General features: G+C 36.8%; 1 protein-coding gene across 1 annotated transcript in view; it reads left to right on the top strand.

Annotated features, from left to right (window-relative positions):
- The window catches only part of LOC123235890 (galactocerebrosidase-like), a 126,524-nt gene that overhangs the window by 12,120 nt on the left and 97,601 nt on the right, over positions 1-16,803 (top strand). The window contains exons 2-3 of the mRNA XM_044662120.1: positions 9,841-9,909; positions 10,148-10,211. Of these exons, the coding sequence (XP_044518055.1) occupies positions 9,841-9,909; positions 10,148-10,211 (133 nt within the window). The remainder of the gene's footprint in view (positions 1-9,840; positions 9,910-10,147; positions 10,212-16,803) is intronic.

Raw genomic sequence — 16,803 nt, 5'->3', positions numbered from 1 at the left:
CCCTTTTAACTTTTATCCTGCTATAGATGTTTCTGAAAATATTTCTCTAAAACAGTTACTTGCTTAAACTTCTTAATTCCTTCAGGTCTCATTTCTTCTTGCTATTTGTATTTGCTCAAAAAAGCCCAAATTACCAATCTTATGAACAATTACACTATTCCCCATACATCCTATAACTAATATCTTTTGCATATTTTCATATCCAATTTACCACAAACATTACTTTTAGTTCACGATATGAATCATAAATCCTTTGCAAATAAACAAAATCAGATTGGACATAAATACACGGTCACAATTTAAACACACAGGCACATTTTAGCAGCTATTCTTACATATTTGGGCAATAATTAATGTGTCACAATTTTAGTTACAAATGCAAAAATAAAGAACAGGTGTGTTGAGTTGATTAACTCCACACACTCTCATTACTTTACATTACATTAAATTATCTGAAAAGATTTTAGTTTTTAGAGCCTGAGGCCCCCTTTCCTAAGATTTTCCTTCTTGAATTGAGGAAAGGAGATAGTTCTTAAATTCCAATTAAAAATAATTACAGACTTAGTTAAGAGATTCATAAACTTTACAGTTGTCAAATATATTTCTGGAAACCCCAAGTCTGCCCCTAGACCTTTAGGAAGTTGCTATGGGGGAAGCACCCCTAACCTGATTGACCCTACCTCTGAACTGAACACTTCAAGGTACTTAATGATCCCAGTTTAGATTAGGATTAGTAGTCAATCAAGCCTTAGGTATCCTTGTTTAGTTTTAAAAGGTTCATCGACCTTCATCCAGTAGTCCAGCCTCTGGCTGGCAACATTTTTTTATAGCTACTGTAAAAGCATCAGCCTCTTCCTGTCAGTCAAGCCCTGGGCTCCTCCTTTCCTTGTATCCAATGTAGAGCTAGTCAATCATTTTTCCCTGCCCTTTGTTCTTCCAGAAGGTATATAAGACCTCAAGTTCTGCTACTCTTTGGAGAATCATCTTCGACAGTGCTTTCTCTAAGAGACAATGTTCCCAGTCTCAGAGCCCTTGACTCTGTGCGGTCTTTAAGGTCTTGACTCTGTGTGGCAGACAACTATTAAGAACTTGTCTCTTACCTGATTAAAGATTTGTTTTTTCTGACCATTTTAATGATTCTACTTAACACAGCCAATGGCTACATATTCAAATGAACACTAATATATTTTCTCTTTTTTCCTAAACCAGGAAAAGGTTAATAATTCTTGCTAATAGTGGCATTAAATCAAGTCCCATTCTTCTCTCAGGCCCACTACCATAAGGCAGAATCTTTCTTTGCTTTTTTTTTTTTTTTGCATTTAACTGTCAAAAAGGCTTCTAGAGTTCCTTTTCCTGTTCTAATTTAATATTTTTTGCCATCATTATTCAAATATTCTTCACTCTACTTTGCTAATTAATAACCCAAGAGAATCCAGGTTATTATTTACTTTGAAGATTGCATCACTTAAGCACTATATCTTTAGCATACTCTTTTAACCAATTCTTGTCATACATTCATTTTAGTCTGTAGTACAATTTGATAAACTAACCACTTATGATTGAACAAATTCTGATAAAGTCAGATTGCATCAAGAATGCATTTACATAAAAAAATCATTCTTATCCCAAAGATACATATTTTAGTAACAATTTATAACACAGCCATATTTCAAAAAGAATTTCCATAGCATTTCAAACTACTCATATATGTTCCATTTCAAATTTAGAGATTTCAAACTTTTTCCTTCCCACTCACTGTTCATAACATGTGAGAGCTTCCTTATAATTTTTTCACTGTCACTATAAGTTATAGAATCACTGTCTTATTAAGCAGTCGCCTTTTTTTTTAACCTTTTAATCTTTTAAGTGCTGTTTAACTGCTTATGAACCTTAAAGCAAGCCTCCTTAACAAGCAGGCTGGTGACCTATTTTCATGATTAAGAAAGACATTAGTTAAATTTTAATATACTCAGGTGAAAATCATTTATGAACATTTCAAACAAAAACCCCATTAAAATCCTTTTTCTTACTTTTTAAACTCCTATGATGAAAACATACTCATGCTAAAGAGTGGAATAGAATGCAACCTGAGGCTGCAAAGAAAACCTTTGCAACACTAAATCATAACTTTTTCATACAGACTGAAATTACACTGAGTTCAACAAGCATAATTAAAAATTAGGTTATCTTTCAAATCCACACATATACATGTTCTAACCAACTAAACAGCAATTAGGAAATATTTAATAGAAATTAACTATCTCTTTCAGTCCAACATTTTCACATTTTTACTTTTAAACCCCCCAAAATTTTATTCATACAGAATCTTTTCAATATTACATCTTCTCCTTCTAAAAGCAGGCATTACAATCTTATACACTTAAACCCTCCATTGATCTCTTATTTACATTAAGCAGTCCACAAAAATATTAGACCAGTCAGGCTGGCTACCCATGTCATTTTGATCCCCCAACTTAAACTGACTCAAAAAACCATTTTTGACATGTTCCACATTTAATTTTTTAACTATTGTTCAAATTTTAAATCTCAGTGAGAACAGTTTTCCCACTACCAAAACAGAATAAAACTCTTCTGGAATCTTATCTATAATGAGCAATTTTTCAACATGTAATCACTTTTACATTAAATTTACAAGTACATTCCAGAATAATTTCTGTTTTCTCAAATTCACATGCATTAACCCCAAAATTGGCAGTTTCCAGTTGGGGGATCAAAATATTCCTTTTGTCATTTTCCACTTCTCCACTCTGGGGCTAGCAGAGAGAGAGAGAAAAAAAAAGGGAAAACAGATCTTTTTACCTGTCCCTTTTTGTATATTTTATAATTCCTTAATTCACTCTTAACTGCTCCCAACATTCCTGCATATCCCTGGATATACAGAAATCTATATAGACAGACAGACAGATGAACTTATAACACAATACATAAGAGTTTTTGACACAGTTTACACAGAACACAGATCCACAAAGATATTCGTGTCTCTTCTCCCACATACAATTCTCAGTTTGCTATCTCCAATCTCCACTCCTCTGACCTGAGTTACAGGAGGGAGAGGTAGGCTTTTGGGTTTTCTTTCCTACAGTAACAGCCATTTGTTGTTACAAAGGAAAATCATTCCTTTCTTTTTCTTTTATACTTTGGTAATTCTTCCTAATTCTCAAGTTTGTTCCTGAGTGTACTTTCCCTCAGGACTTCTGTCAAGCCTTCAGTCTTGCCCTTTTTGGCTACTCCTGAATTAACTCTTCCCATTCCTCCCACAGGCCTTCTACATAGGTTTTCTGGTTCCATCTCCTCTTTTTGAGATAATTTCTCCTCTTCTACCCCAAGGCAAACAGTCTATATATATCCCAACCCTTGTGGAACCCTCCTCCAAGGTCACCCAGTAGTAAATTCAATTACTCCCCTGGGTTTGTGCACAAACTTACATGACCTGGTGTTGCCGAGTAGCCTCTCTTCCTAAGTACGAATGCAGCTAAACAAGGCTCTTCTCCCCTTTTTGGTCTCTCTCTCAGGCCTCCTGGGTCAGAGGGACTCACCCAGTTCTACCTTCAAGCAGCCACTGAAAATTAGATGGGATGCCCTGCTAGTCACTGGGGGTCCTGGGTGACGCCTTCCTCTCCTGGATCCTTGGACAGGCCCCCATAAATTGTATGAGATGATATGGCTTAAAGAAATAGAGACCATTTAAGCAAACGGAGGCAAGGTTTAATCTTTCTCATGAGAAGGGGTCATGCCCTAATGGTGATGCCCAATGCATGGGTATAGATACAAGCATTTTATAGATTCCTGCCACAAACCCCCACCCACTCTGTTCGATACCCCATGGTCTGGGGGCCGAACTTACAATGTAGGTGTGAAAGTCTAGCCAATTAGAAAATAACAGGTTACACAGCAGGAACCCCATCACAGCGTGGACTTCATCAGGAGTTTCAACAGGCCAGGGGGGGAGGTTATGAAGAGGTAGCTATATCCTTAGGAGTGGCTCTTCTAACTTCTAAAGGTCAGAGGAGAAAAGGAGGTATGATAGCCTAATGGTTTGCTTTCTTTGAGATATGAGATCTCTCAACTCACTGGGCCTATGGCAATAACAAAGTGTCCTTAAGATGTTACTCTGAACTCCTAAACAGATTTTACTTCTCTAATGGAATTCCACCCTAAGAAGAACAAATTAATTCTTTTTTCTCCACACACATAGTACATAGTAGCTATGAGGATCTCTAGGTTATATATGATTAGAGATTGTGATGGGTAATTCAGAAAAGGAATCTTTACTCATCTCAGTCAAATCAAGGTTCCCCATCTCTTTGTTAAATAGCTTTCTATTGCTTTGCCTAAATGAACATTAAAAAAAAAATTAACTCTCAAATGGCCTGAGTGTTTCATTTTGTTCCAGTATTGAACCTTAATTAAAAGGGTACTGTTCTGAGTCAAGATCAGTCTAAAACAAAGCATGTTCATGTTAATCACTTTCTTTGAATAATTCCAAATTGCTTTCTAAGACGACTGGCCCACTCCATACCTCCACGAATAGTCAATTAGTATGTATATCTTTTCATAACCCTCCCCCCCTTCTATTTACCATTCTCATCTTTTCTTATCTTTGTTGATATACTTGGTATTTGGTGAAACCCCAGAGCTATTTTGATTTGTAGTTCTCTTATTATTAGTGCTTTGGAAAATCTTTTACATGCTTGTTTTTTAAAATAAAATTTTATTGATATATTTTGTTTTTAAAATTGTTCAAAATTTCCCCTGCTTTTTTTCCTTCTACTTCAGGGAGCTTTCACATATAACAAAGAATATTTTTTTAAATAAAAAAGAGGAGGAAAGTCAGCAAAGCCAATCAAATAAAAAAAAATCTGAAAATATTTGCTTGACTTCTCATCTCTCTTCTTTGGATCCTTGAGTTTTGCAATTTTTGCAAATTCACTTTCCATTGTTTTGTGGTTATTAGTTCCATTTACATTTTTGTAGTCAGCCAGTGTTTATATTATTTTATTTTCTCTTCTTACTTCCTTCTACCTTAGTTCATTTAAGTTTCTATTTCTTTGTTATTTTTAATTTGTTCTTTTGTTATAGCACAATAATATTCTATTATATTCATGTACTTTTATTTGCCAGTCTTTCTTTGGTTGATGGGCATCTTTTTTTTTGCTTTTGTAACACCAGAAAGTACAGCTATTGTATGAAATATGTGAAGATGGATTAACTCTCTCCTGCCTACTTTTAGATTTAATCACCAGAAGCATATATACCCACCCACTATGCCCCCTGGGCAGTCCTAAGAAAATTCTAAAACTGTGATAGGTCCCTGTAAGGGAAAGCACAGGAATGACACAAAGAAGGGTCTTTAAAAATGGCAAGAACTTCCTGTGACCAGCTCTTTCTCCTTTGAACTTGGTCTTGGAGGAGCTCTGGTTTGGGACCTAGCACTGCTGCTTCTGGTAAGACTGCTCTTGGATCTTCCTTTAGGACTACCACGTGGGTGAGTGAAAAGGCTGACTCCTTTCCTAACTCCTGGAGGGATTAGAGTCTGGAGAGGCCCCCTCCCCCATCTTGGAGGAGGAGACCATGTGACTGGAACCCTTGCTTAATTTACCCCTAGGCCCTCTAGCTAGGGCTTCTGGAGCCCTGCCAGAGTAAAACCAGGGCCAGAGTTAAGCTAGATTTCATACTCTGCCCTCTTTCTCATTTTTCTACTTTCGCTCTTTTCCCTCTATTTTATAAATAAACTGTTATAAAAGTCGTTTTGACTTAAGATATATTAATTTCAGTGACCACATTCCTATATATTTAGTCCAACCTTAATTTTTAACTCTTACAATTCAAATTTTAAGGGGTCTTGAGGTAACAAGATGTACCTTCTTTAGCCATTTTTGAAAATAAGCCTGGGGAGAACCATCACTTAAAATGCAATGCTTTTTTGGGAGAGTGAATGTGGGACACTGCCTCAAGTCATTGACCTAAGACAAATGCCCCAAAATTTACAGAAAAACCCCTTATTTATAGGAGAATCCTAACATAATCAAGTCTCCCTGAAGGGATTATAAATTTTTTAAAATGGTTGGAGTCAGAGATTTTGCATTTGAAAGAATGGAGTAAGGTTTACCAAAGGGCATTAAGAGGTTTTTGCATTTCACCGGGGGAAGAGTAGTCTGGTCCTGTAGGGAGAAGGTTGGAGTAGAGTAATCTTGTCTTGAAGGGAGAAGGATGGGGGGTGGGGTGGAGGAACCAGCTTTACTAACTTCGACTGGGGTAATTTACTAATATTATTCTTATACTATGTCTTGAGAATAATATTTTATTTTCTTCTATATCACACACTATGAAAGTTTTATTTTAAACCAGTTAATCACCTCCTTGGGGAATATGCTTACTACCATAGAACCTCTGTGTCAAAGTTTCTGGCTATTTTATTTTAGTAATTTTATTTGCATAATTGCAGATTGCTTTTCAAAATGTTTGTACTAATTCATAGCCCCACAATTCAGGTATTTTGTCTTCTCAAATCCACTCTGACAATGACTATTTCGTTTTTGGTGATCATCTTTGCCAATTTGCTGGCAACCTCAGAGTTGTTTCAATTTGCATATCTCTTGTTATTAGTAATTTATGGCATTTTTTCATGTGATTGTTAATAGTTGTCAATTTTTTTTCAAACCCTTATCATCCATCTTGGAGTTAATACTGTGTATTGGCTCCAAGGCAGAAGAGTGGTAAGGGCTAGGCAATGGGAATTAAGTTACTTGCCCAGGGTCATACATGTCAATTCTTTTTGAGAATTTTTGTTTCTATTCTTTGACCACTAGTTATGTGTGTGAGTAGCATTGAATTTTAAGAAGATATGCTTATGTGAGGAAATTGGGAGCTAGAGTGGAGAATTGGTGGAGAACATTTAAAGTAAACATTGCAGAAATAAAAACTATTATCATTGAAATATGGTATAAAGTAGCTGGACAGAAAGATCTTTGGGTATACAAATCATAAGGTTGTACTCCAGGCATAACATTTGAGTTACGGAAGACTTCAACTCTCTGGGACCTGCTAGTGTTCTCTCTCCAAGTAGAGTAACTAATTTTTTGACTCACCTTAATGAGATAAGCATCATTTAATAGGCAGGGGAACCAACTGAGGTGGATTTTTATTCTAGAGATGAATCTTATCAACTTGAAGAGTTGTTGGTTGGTTTGAAAGGTTGCTGAAGGGAACCCTCTGAAGAAGGTACTACTCCATTTTAGAATTTATGACAAGAGGAGAAGAAAAGTAGTCAGTGTCTGCCACATGCACCCTTTTTATGAGAGTTTTAACTTCAGAAAGTTAAAAAAAAAGAATGGTAAGATCTTTGGGCCTAAAAATTCTCTGAAAGGGGACAATCTAGAAGGAATAAAAAGCTCTCAAAGAGTGAAATTCTAAAGAAATAAAGAGAGGTAATTTTGACAAAGGAAGAAGAAAGGGTTATCCAGTGACTCTTTGTAGATGCACAAGGGTTTTATAAATTAATTAAAATTTAAAAAAGATATAAAAGAATAAAGTCAAGGGCATATAAAGGAAAAAAATGGATGGGAGGTAATAGGTTTGTGCTTGCTAGATAGAGCCTTTCAATGGCTTGATGACCACTAGACAGTGAAGTTGCAGAATATCAGATATTACTTGGACAACATGAGACAATTAAAAGGAAAAGTCTGTGTCTGGACTTTTACTTTGATTAATGAGGCAAAAATCAGGATAGAGAGAAATAAAAGGAATTTATTATAAGTATGTCCCGGTTGATCTACACATTGACTAAGTTGATCATTGGAGATCAGCAAATGGCTTTCAGGATGGGACAGCTTAGACTGGTAACTTTTGCAATGAGATAAAAGATTGGTAACTTTTGCAATGAGATAAAAGACAATTTACATAAGTCAGTGTCTGCAAAACGTTTGGGCCCTTGCATCTCAGTTTCTCCCCAAGGTGGGACTAGTATAGATTACAATGATGGGCAAACTTTTAAACAGGGAGCCAAAGGAAAGGAAATGCTCTTCTGTCAGTCTGTTTCTAAGGCAACTCTTTTGAAGTTTCATTGTATTGTATCCTACTCATTGTATTTATAATGTGACATAGTGGCTAGAACATTTCAGGAGGCTGCATCTGGCCTGCGGACCGTAGTTTGCCCATCACTGGTATAGAATAATTTCTAGTTAGGGGCAGGTATGTGACAATGACTATGTAATGCAAAAAGTTATAGACTCAGTGTTGCCTTAAGAACCTCCCCCAAAACTGCAAGCAAAGCTGGGAACAGTAGGCCATTGAGTCAATGAAATCTTCAATAGGCAAGTGGATGTCTGGTAGCATGCCATGAAATCTTGGACCTGACTTAAAGATCATAAAAACTTGCGACTTAGGATCTACTCTTATTTAACTGTTTTTCTTTGACCTTTGCAGTTTTTGCAACTTAATTCTCCCGTATCCTTTTTGACCTCACTACGTTTCTGACTTTTAATCATTATAATAAGGCCATTTGTATAAGCATTGGGCAACATATGGGCTATGACCTAGTTACTGTACATTTCATTTATTTGTTAATTTTAATAACAAATTTCCACATAAGTTTTCCAAAGTTATATGACCCAAGTTGTCTTCCTCTCTTTTTTCCTCTCCCCTCCTGGAGGTGACAAGCAATTCAGTCCGGGTTATATATGTATTATCACATAAAACATAACCATACATTTTAAAGGTAATGATTAGTTCTTTACTTTGATAGTCTTAAGTTCTAAAGCTGAAATAATGAATATTTCACAAACTAGGAACGTAGTTCTTTAAAACTCAGATATTGAAAATTAAAACTAGAAGACACATAACTCAAAATGGGACTATCAGATGTAATAGTGCTCTTGAATAGCTTAAAAAATGTTTTTTGGGGGCAGCTGGGTAGCTCAGTGGAGTGAGAGTCAGGCTTAGAGACAGGAGGTCCTAGGTTCAAACCCGGCCTCAGACACTTCCCAGCTGTGTGACCCTGGGCAAGTCACTTGACCCCCATTGCCCACCCTTACCAATCTTCCACCTATGAGACAATACACCGAAGTACAGGGGTTTAAAAAAAAAAAAGAAAAAAAATGTTTTTTGCCCTTGTTAATAACATTGTCTTTTATTAGTATAATCTTTATTCTTTCCTAGAGAGTTTTCATATTATCTCATTTTGTTTTCACAACTGCTTTAAAATAAACAGGGTATTTTGATTATACATCTTACAGATGAGAAAGAGACCTTTCATGACACATTTTACAGAGTTCATTAATACACAAATACATAGCCTAAAATGCTTTTTGCTGACAAATAGTACAAGGCATTGTTGACACGGTATGATCAGTTCATGGTTGAGTGTATCTCAGTGCTGATGATTTTCGCTGGTGTAGGTGAGACTTTCCAGGCACATTGCTTCTTTCTTTTGTAATTGAAACTATAATGGCTCATCCTGATGTTTCCCCTCTGATAATGCTTATAATTTCCTAAAAAGACTTAAGAAAATAGTATCACACCAAGAATCTCAGAAACTTTCATCTATTAGAACGTTAACTTCCTTAGCACTAACAAACAAATAAATAAATAAACTGATTATTTCGCTTTTTTTTTTTTTAAAGCCTAGACCAATTGATAGTATACATGTCTGTCTCCATGCCTCTTCTTGGCTCCTCCAGATTCTAATATAGGCAGTGAATGTATCATTAATCCAAATCTGTGGTCTCTTTCTAATATGGGCAAGTTGGGTATCTGAATAGGTGGCTATAATTGTTTTAAAATATTTTCAATAATAGTTTTTTTCTTTGAAATATCTTTTAGGCAGCCTCCCGACTTCTAGTCAACTACCCTGAGCCTCAGCGTTCTGAAATATTGGATTATTTATTTAAGGTAATATTTATTAAAAGAGACCTTTCATTGTTATGCTAAGAGTTGTTTGGAGACCTTGAATTTTAAAAGTGAGGTGTTTTGTTTTTTTAGCCTTGGAACTGACTGTCATAAAAATGGTTATTGCTTTAAATTTTGTCTTGTTTGTTTTATCTATAAAACTAGTAACTTTTCTTAAAGTACTTTGAACATGCATGACACAATTAAGGATATTATTAATCTTGTTCATTCTTTTTCCTAGCCAAACTTTGGTGCTTCTTTGCATATTCTGAAAGTGGAAATAGGTGGTGATGGACAAACAGCAGGTAGGAATTTTGGGAAAATGGACTTTTTCCCCAGTGGTCTATATGCTTAACTTTAAAGTATCTCCTGTTGGAGCATAGATATCCCTAGATTGTGTCTTGGTTGGGAAATTGTTATAATTTTAATTTCGTTTTAAGATTTTTATGCCTAAAAGCCACAGATTGGTCTTAGGTTAGATAAAATAAATATATAATGGAAAAGAATCATTTTTTAAAGATGATAGATAAAAGTTTGAAGTTTGGAATTTCAGTGAGAAACTGAAAAAAATGGAAAGGTATAAAAGAAAATTGCCAAGAAAGAAAGGGAAGTCACTTAAAAGCACATTTCTGTTTAAAAATAAGTGACTTAGACCTTTAGAAAAAAAATGGTTGTAAAGGAATTATCAATATTTGAAATGCTATATGCTATAGTATAGTTGTTTTGTTTAAGTGTGTATGGCATATAATACTAGTTTAATAATTTTGGAATTATTAGGCTTCATGTAGGGGACATTTTTATAGTCTGGGTCCCAATATATTAAACTCTATGGAAAAGACATTCATTTTTGTCACATGAAAATTTCAGTTTTATAGGAAGATAAGTAGTCCATTGGTGGAAGACCTATGATTTTTTAATTAATGTGACTTTATTTTTGTATTTAAAAATATATAAATATTTTATATGACATATATTGAATATAGAAAGTAATAAATAATAATAAAGCACCAACAATTAATTGAATTGTAATTCTCCCAAAAAGACATTAAAAGGAGGCTATATGTATATCTTCCAGTCAAAGGTTGAATTATAAATAGAGCCAGTGATGACCTGTATCATCTTCATATATATTGAGAATTAGAAGGAACCTTAGAAGTCACCTAGTCTAATCTCCACATTTTCCATATTTACATCTTTAGAACTGAGGCTCAGAGAAAAAGTGGTCTATGCTAGGATCTGAACCCCATTCTTTGTACTGTATCACAGTATCACTGAGTCTAGAAACAACCCCTCTTCCAGAACTCCTCTCCTGGCAGAGATTGATTAGGGCAGTGATGGTGAACCTTTTAGAGATGGAGTGCCAGGCTTGGCCCCCCCCGGCCCCCAACTGAGTGCTGTGCCCCACCCAGATTGATTGCTGTACCCCTCTTCCATACTGAGTGCTGGGTGCACCCCCTCCCCTGCCCTTATCCCACATAGGTGAGGAGAAAACAATTCCATTGGGCTGCTGGAAGAGGGGGGGAGGTGATGTGAGGAATATCCTTAGCGAGTGTAGAGAGGGGGAAGGCAGCAGTTCCGCCTGAGTCCCTCTGCCTTTTTAGGAATGAATTCTGGAGGTGGGGGATTGGCTGTGTACTCACAGAGAACACTCTGTGTACCATCTTTGGCACCCATGCCATAGGTTCACCATCACTGGATATGGAGATACCAAAAATTTCTTTAGCTTGGCATTCAGAAAAATGATAGCCAGAGTATTTGGCCTAGTCAAGATGTAGGAACCCATTTCCTCACAGTAGAAGAGGGTAAGTGGATGAAAGCTATTTGCTATGCATAATGGAGATTTAAAATTAAATTCTTAAAATGAGGAAAGAGAAAAGAAAACAATTTTTAGCTATCTTAAAAATAGAATTTTTTTGTATATGCCAAGAAATTCAAAGGTTACACAGTACCTTCCCATAGCAATCATAATATGACCATTTAGGATGTAATAGTTGTCATTACTAAACTGAAGCAATTCATGTTGTATATGTTAATTGTGTGGCCAGAAGACAAAAGGAGTATGGCAGCAAATAATCCCTGGGGTCTCTGGTAGTCACTAAATTTATATATCAAATGGAAACGAGTAATACACTTCATACATAACCCTATTCCAATATTTATTGCTTCCTTTTCCATTAACAAAGGCAGGTTTGTAGAATGAGAGCAAATGTGGAAAGCTGTGTAATATAAAGTCTTTGAAGGCTGGCTGTGAATATATTTGAATCACCAGGTGCTTACTAACTTGTGGCATATTTTTTCCTTTCTTATTTAGACTTTCTTAAATAATTATAACATGTAAGACTAGAAGGAATTCTGAACTGAGGCCCATGCTAGACCACTGGCTGAAAATTTTACTCAAAACTGAGGAAAATTAAAATTCATAGGAAGAAAATGAAAATGAAATTAGGACTCTTCCCCAGTTGAAGTTAGGGAGATTAGGAGTAATACTTTAAGCCTTCACATTCATAACTGAGTAGTACCTACTCTGTAATGCTTATATGCCATCAGTTTATGATTTTTGCCTTTTTCATATACACAATACCATGTTCCTTGATGGTATGAATTCAGTTCAGTAGATCTTTATAAAGGGCCTAATGAATGTGACATTGTCCTTGATGAAATACAAAATTTAGAGAGGACATACGCTATACCCCATTGGAATATCTGATAGTCCAGTCAGGGTATAACATGATTGTATATTGTCATCATCCAGGGTGTATTATAGTTCAAAAGCTGCTATGAGTCCTGAGGAAGGAGATACCTAACTTTTTGGGAAATGAGGGAAAATTTCTTGAGGGAAGTGGCATTTGGTTAGAGATTAGCTGAGTGACCCTGGGCAATCACTTGGTCTCAGTTTGCCTCAGTTTCCTCATTTGTAAAATGGGGATAATAATAGCACCTCTCTGTTTTGAGGATGAAATGTATAGCTGACCAACTACTACAATATATTCTTATGTGGGTTGGTCACCTGCAAGGGAAGCTGGGGACTGAGGGAATATGGGTGGAAGGGTTTAAAGCTTAAGGTCGGGAAGACATAAAGAGAGAAAAGAGACACAGAGACTCAGGATTCTTCAGCATAACATCAAGCCTGCCCTGTCATACTCTGATGGTTGTTGTAAGAGGGAGATTTCAGGTATTATATAGATATATAATTAAGGTGTGGCCGCCAGGAATCAATAATTCAGATTGATTCCATAATTAAAATAGACCCAAGTCAGGATCAGGTTTAAGGTAGTTTATTTACAATTAGGAAGGGTAGAAGGTAGGGAAATAGAGAGAGGAGAGGCTAGTCCGGACCTACAGAGGCCCAGACAGAGAGAGAGACAGAGAGAGAGGGTTAAAAGGCTAATTAAACTAAATTACATTCCACAAGGCCTAGCAATCAGAGAGGCAAGAAGCCTACATAAGGTAGAGTCTGGAAACGCCAAGGTAGGCCAAGGAAGTCAGCCTAACTTACCCACGTGACCATTCAGAGTGGAAGCAGCCTGAGGTCTCCGCAGAGATGCTTCAGCACCAAGTTCAAAGTGGGAACTGCCCCAACAGGAAGTAACCAACATACTTGAAGAGATAGTGTCTCTCATCACTTCCTGTGGGTCCACCTCTAATTCAAGTGGACAAATGGCAGCCTCTACACTGATTTGGACTGCCCAAAGGGCAGTCCCTTGTTCTTGATTTGTTACTTTTTGTCACATGTGGGTAACTCATCTCCCTCCCCACTAAGGGAGGTGGGGATGACATCATCTCGAGTAAGTAGAGTTTTGACTATGAATGGGCCAAAGCTAATTCCATTTACACAATCCCCCCTGATGATCATTTTGGGTGCCTCCTCACCCCAAGTGATCATTTTACATAATCATCTTATACCCACAAAGGTCTTCTAACTACAATAGTCAGAGATAAGAGGGGAATGGAAGAGAGAGAAGGCAAAACCAATGTTTTGCTAAGGGCATTGACAAGAAACCAATTGGGGGCAGTCCCCTATTGGCATAACATGTACATTTAAAGTAACTGTTCAGAACCATCAGTCCATTCAGTTATACCCCAAAGTTCATTCTGGATCTTTTAATGCAACAAACCCCATCAGTTCAATCAATTGTAACCCAAAGTTCATTCTGGATCTCTTGATTAAATGTACATTCTTCAGGCATCTCTCTACAAACAGTTCATTCCCTGGATTAAGGAATCAGCAAGTTTCTTTCCCTGAGAATTTTTCTTGAACAAAATCAAAAAATTAAATCTTGGATTTAATAAAAATACAATCCCCCCTGATGTGGGTATTTAAAAAAGAAATACCCAGATCAGCTCAAGATATATAGTTGAGTTATGGGGTTGTATGAGTCAATTCAAAAGAAAAAACAAAAGTATAAGAAAGAAAATCAAAATAGAAGAAAATTGAAACTTTGGAAAAAGAAAACATTAAAATCAGAACCAAAAAATCAAAAGCTATGTATATAAAATTTCTGAATGAAAATAAATTCCTAACAGGCTCTTGTATTAGGGTCCAAGTAATATAATTTCCATCCTACTAGTTTGTAGGACACAATGCAGTAATACTGTACTTACCCATTTGCAGCCAAGACTACGGGAAGTTGCCATTCTATAAGAGAGAAAAAAGGACCAGATTTATATGCAAGGGAAGTGCTTGTCATTCCCTTCACTCTCAGGAATATATGGGTGAGCCAGATGATGGGCAACCTGCGGTACCTGACTGGCAGTGTAGTTCGAAGAGTCCTACGTCTTAACATATGTTAAGCATCGCAACTTCGATTCTTACACTGAGTTCAAGTCCTTAGTGTTGGCATGGGAGTACCTCAATCCCACCCGTATTTGTATGATCTCTTTGACCTTGTGCTCCTTGGCACTGTGCAGATGTTCTCATCAATCCCATTTGGATTGGTCGGTCGGTCTCCATGACCTTGTGCTTTCTTAGCACTATTAACGGGTCTTGTGTTCCCTTCTCCTGGAATCAGACAGAAGCATTAATCACAGTCCCATAGCATTTCACAATATTTGGCAGGTTCCCAAAGTCTAAGGCCTTGAGAGTAAGCAGTAATATTACTGCAAATATATATATTAATATTATAGCACTGCAAAAAAAAATAATAAAAAATTAAGTGATTATGTGTACTTAATTACATGAAATGAGAAAAAAGAAAAAGTCAAGTATTCTATTAAAAGATAATAAGAAAAGGGGGCAGCTGGGTAGCTCAGTGGATTGAGAGCCAGGCCTAGAGACGGGAGGTCCTAGGTTCAAATCCGGCCTCAGACACTTCCCAGCTGTGTGACCCTGGGCAAGTCACTTGACCCTCATTGCCTACCCTTACCATTCTTCTGCCTTGGAGCCAATACACAGTATTGACTTGAAGACAGAAGGTAAGGGTTTAAAAAAAAAATTAAAAAAAAAAAAGATAATAAGAAAAGCAATGAGAAAATTAAAAATAAATTCAGGGAAAGAATCAAGAACAACCAAAAAAACCCCCAGAATTACAATGAGATTCCAAAATTAGCGTCCATTAGTCTATGAACTGTTATCTCCGATGCAGGTAACAGGAAACAGTCAATCAGTATCAATAGAAGATGTCCTCTTTATATGTGAGCAATGAATCCAAGAGACCTTTTCTCTAATTTTTATAGCTGTCGGGGTAGTTAATAAAATTTCAAATGGGCCATCCCATGAAGGCTGAGTTGCCCCAGTGCACAGGAAGTTCTTTATATACACCTTGCCTCCTGGGTTCAGGTCATGAAGTGAAAAGTCTATTGGTCCTGCTTGTACTGCAGTTCAAGATTCATGGAGTTCACACAGTTTGTGTTGCAATTCCTGTATATAGGAAGCAATAGAAGTATCTCCTCCTAATAGTGATGTATATGCAGGAGAAAAAGGCTTAGCCTGTATAGGGGGATGTCCAAAAAGCATCTCATATGGTGAGATATGTAGATCTCCCCTGGGCCTGCTTCTAAGATAAAATAGAGCTAGAGGGAGAATTTCAGGCCATTTTAGATGTGTCTCAGTGCATAATTTGCCAATGATAGTTTTAAGTTCTCTGTTCATCCGTTAAACTTGGCCTGAACTCTGGGGATGATATGGTACATGGAATTTGGGAGTTATCCCCAAACAGGAATATATTTCAGATAAAACTGAATCAGTAAAGCGACTCCCCCTGTCCGAGTCAATATGTGCAGGCAGGCCAAAACAAGGAATGATTTCTTTTAAAAGCACCTTGGCAACAAAGGCCAATGTGGCTCGGGCAGTAGGAAATGCTTCTGGCCACCTGGTCAGTTGATCCACTATGACTAGACAGAATTTATATTGTCCAGCCTTTGGCATTGTTATGAAATCAATTTGTAGGTGCTCAAAAGGTGTGTAAGCCAATGGACGCCCACCAAAAGCCTTGCCATGAAAGGCATGTTGGTTATATGCTTGGCAGGTAGGACAAGCTGCACACACTTTAGAGGCTATAGTGGTTATGCCAGAGGCTATCCATACCCTTTTAACAGAGTCCACGATGCCCTGGGTACCAAAATGACACTTTTTATGAATAGATTGGCAAATTTGGTGATAAAAGTTTCTAGGGAGCAGGGGTTTTCCTTCAGAGGATATCCATTCCCCATTCATCTGTTTAGCTTTAAATTTCTGCTTCCATTTTATTACTTCCTTCTCATCATAGGAAAGTGACAAATTTGAGTCATCAGTGGTTGTTAATGTTCAAATTAATTCAGGCCTAACCCCACTAAGGGAGGTGGGGATGACATCATTTCAGGTAAGTAGAGTTTTGACTATGAATGGGCCAGAGATAATTCCATTTGCACATTGTAGAACCTCAAGACAGACAGGTAGACTGGACTTTATTGAGGTTCCAA

This window comes from Gracilinanus agilis, chromosome 2, assembly GCF_016433145.1.
Source record: "Gracilinanus agilis isolate LMUSP501 chromosome 2, AgileGrace, whole genome shotgun sequence".
NCBI classification, from domain to species: Eukaryota; Metazoa; Chordata; class Mammalia; order Didelphimorphia; family Didelphidae; genus Gracilinanus; species Gracilinanus agilis.
This window is presented reverse-complemented; position numbering and strand designations above follow the sequence as displayed.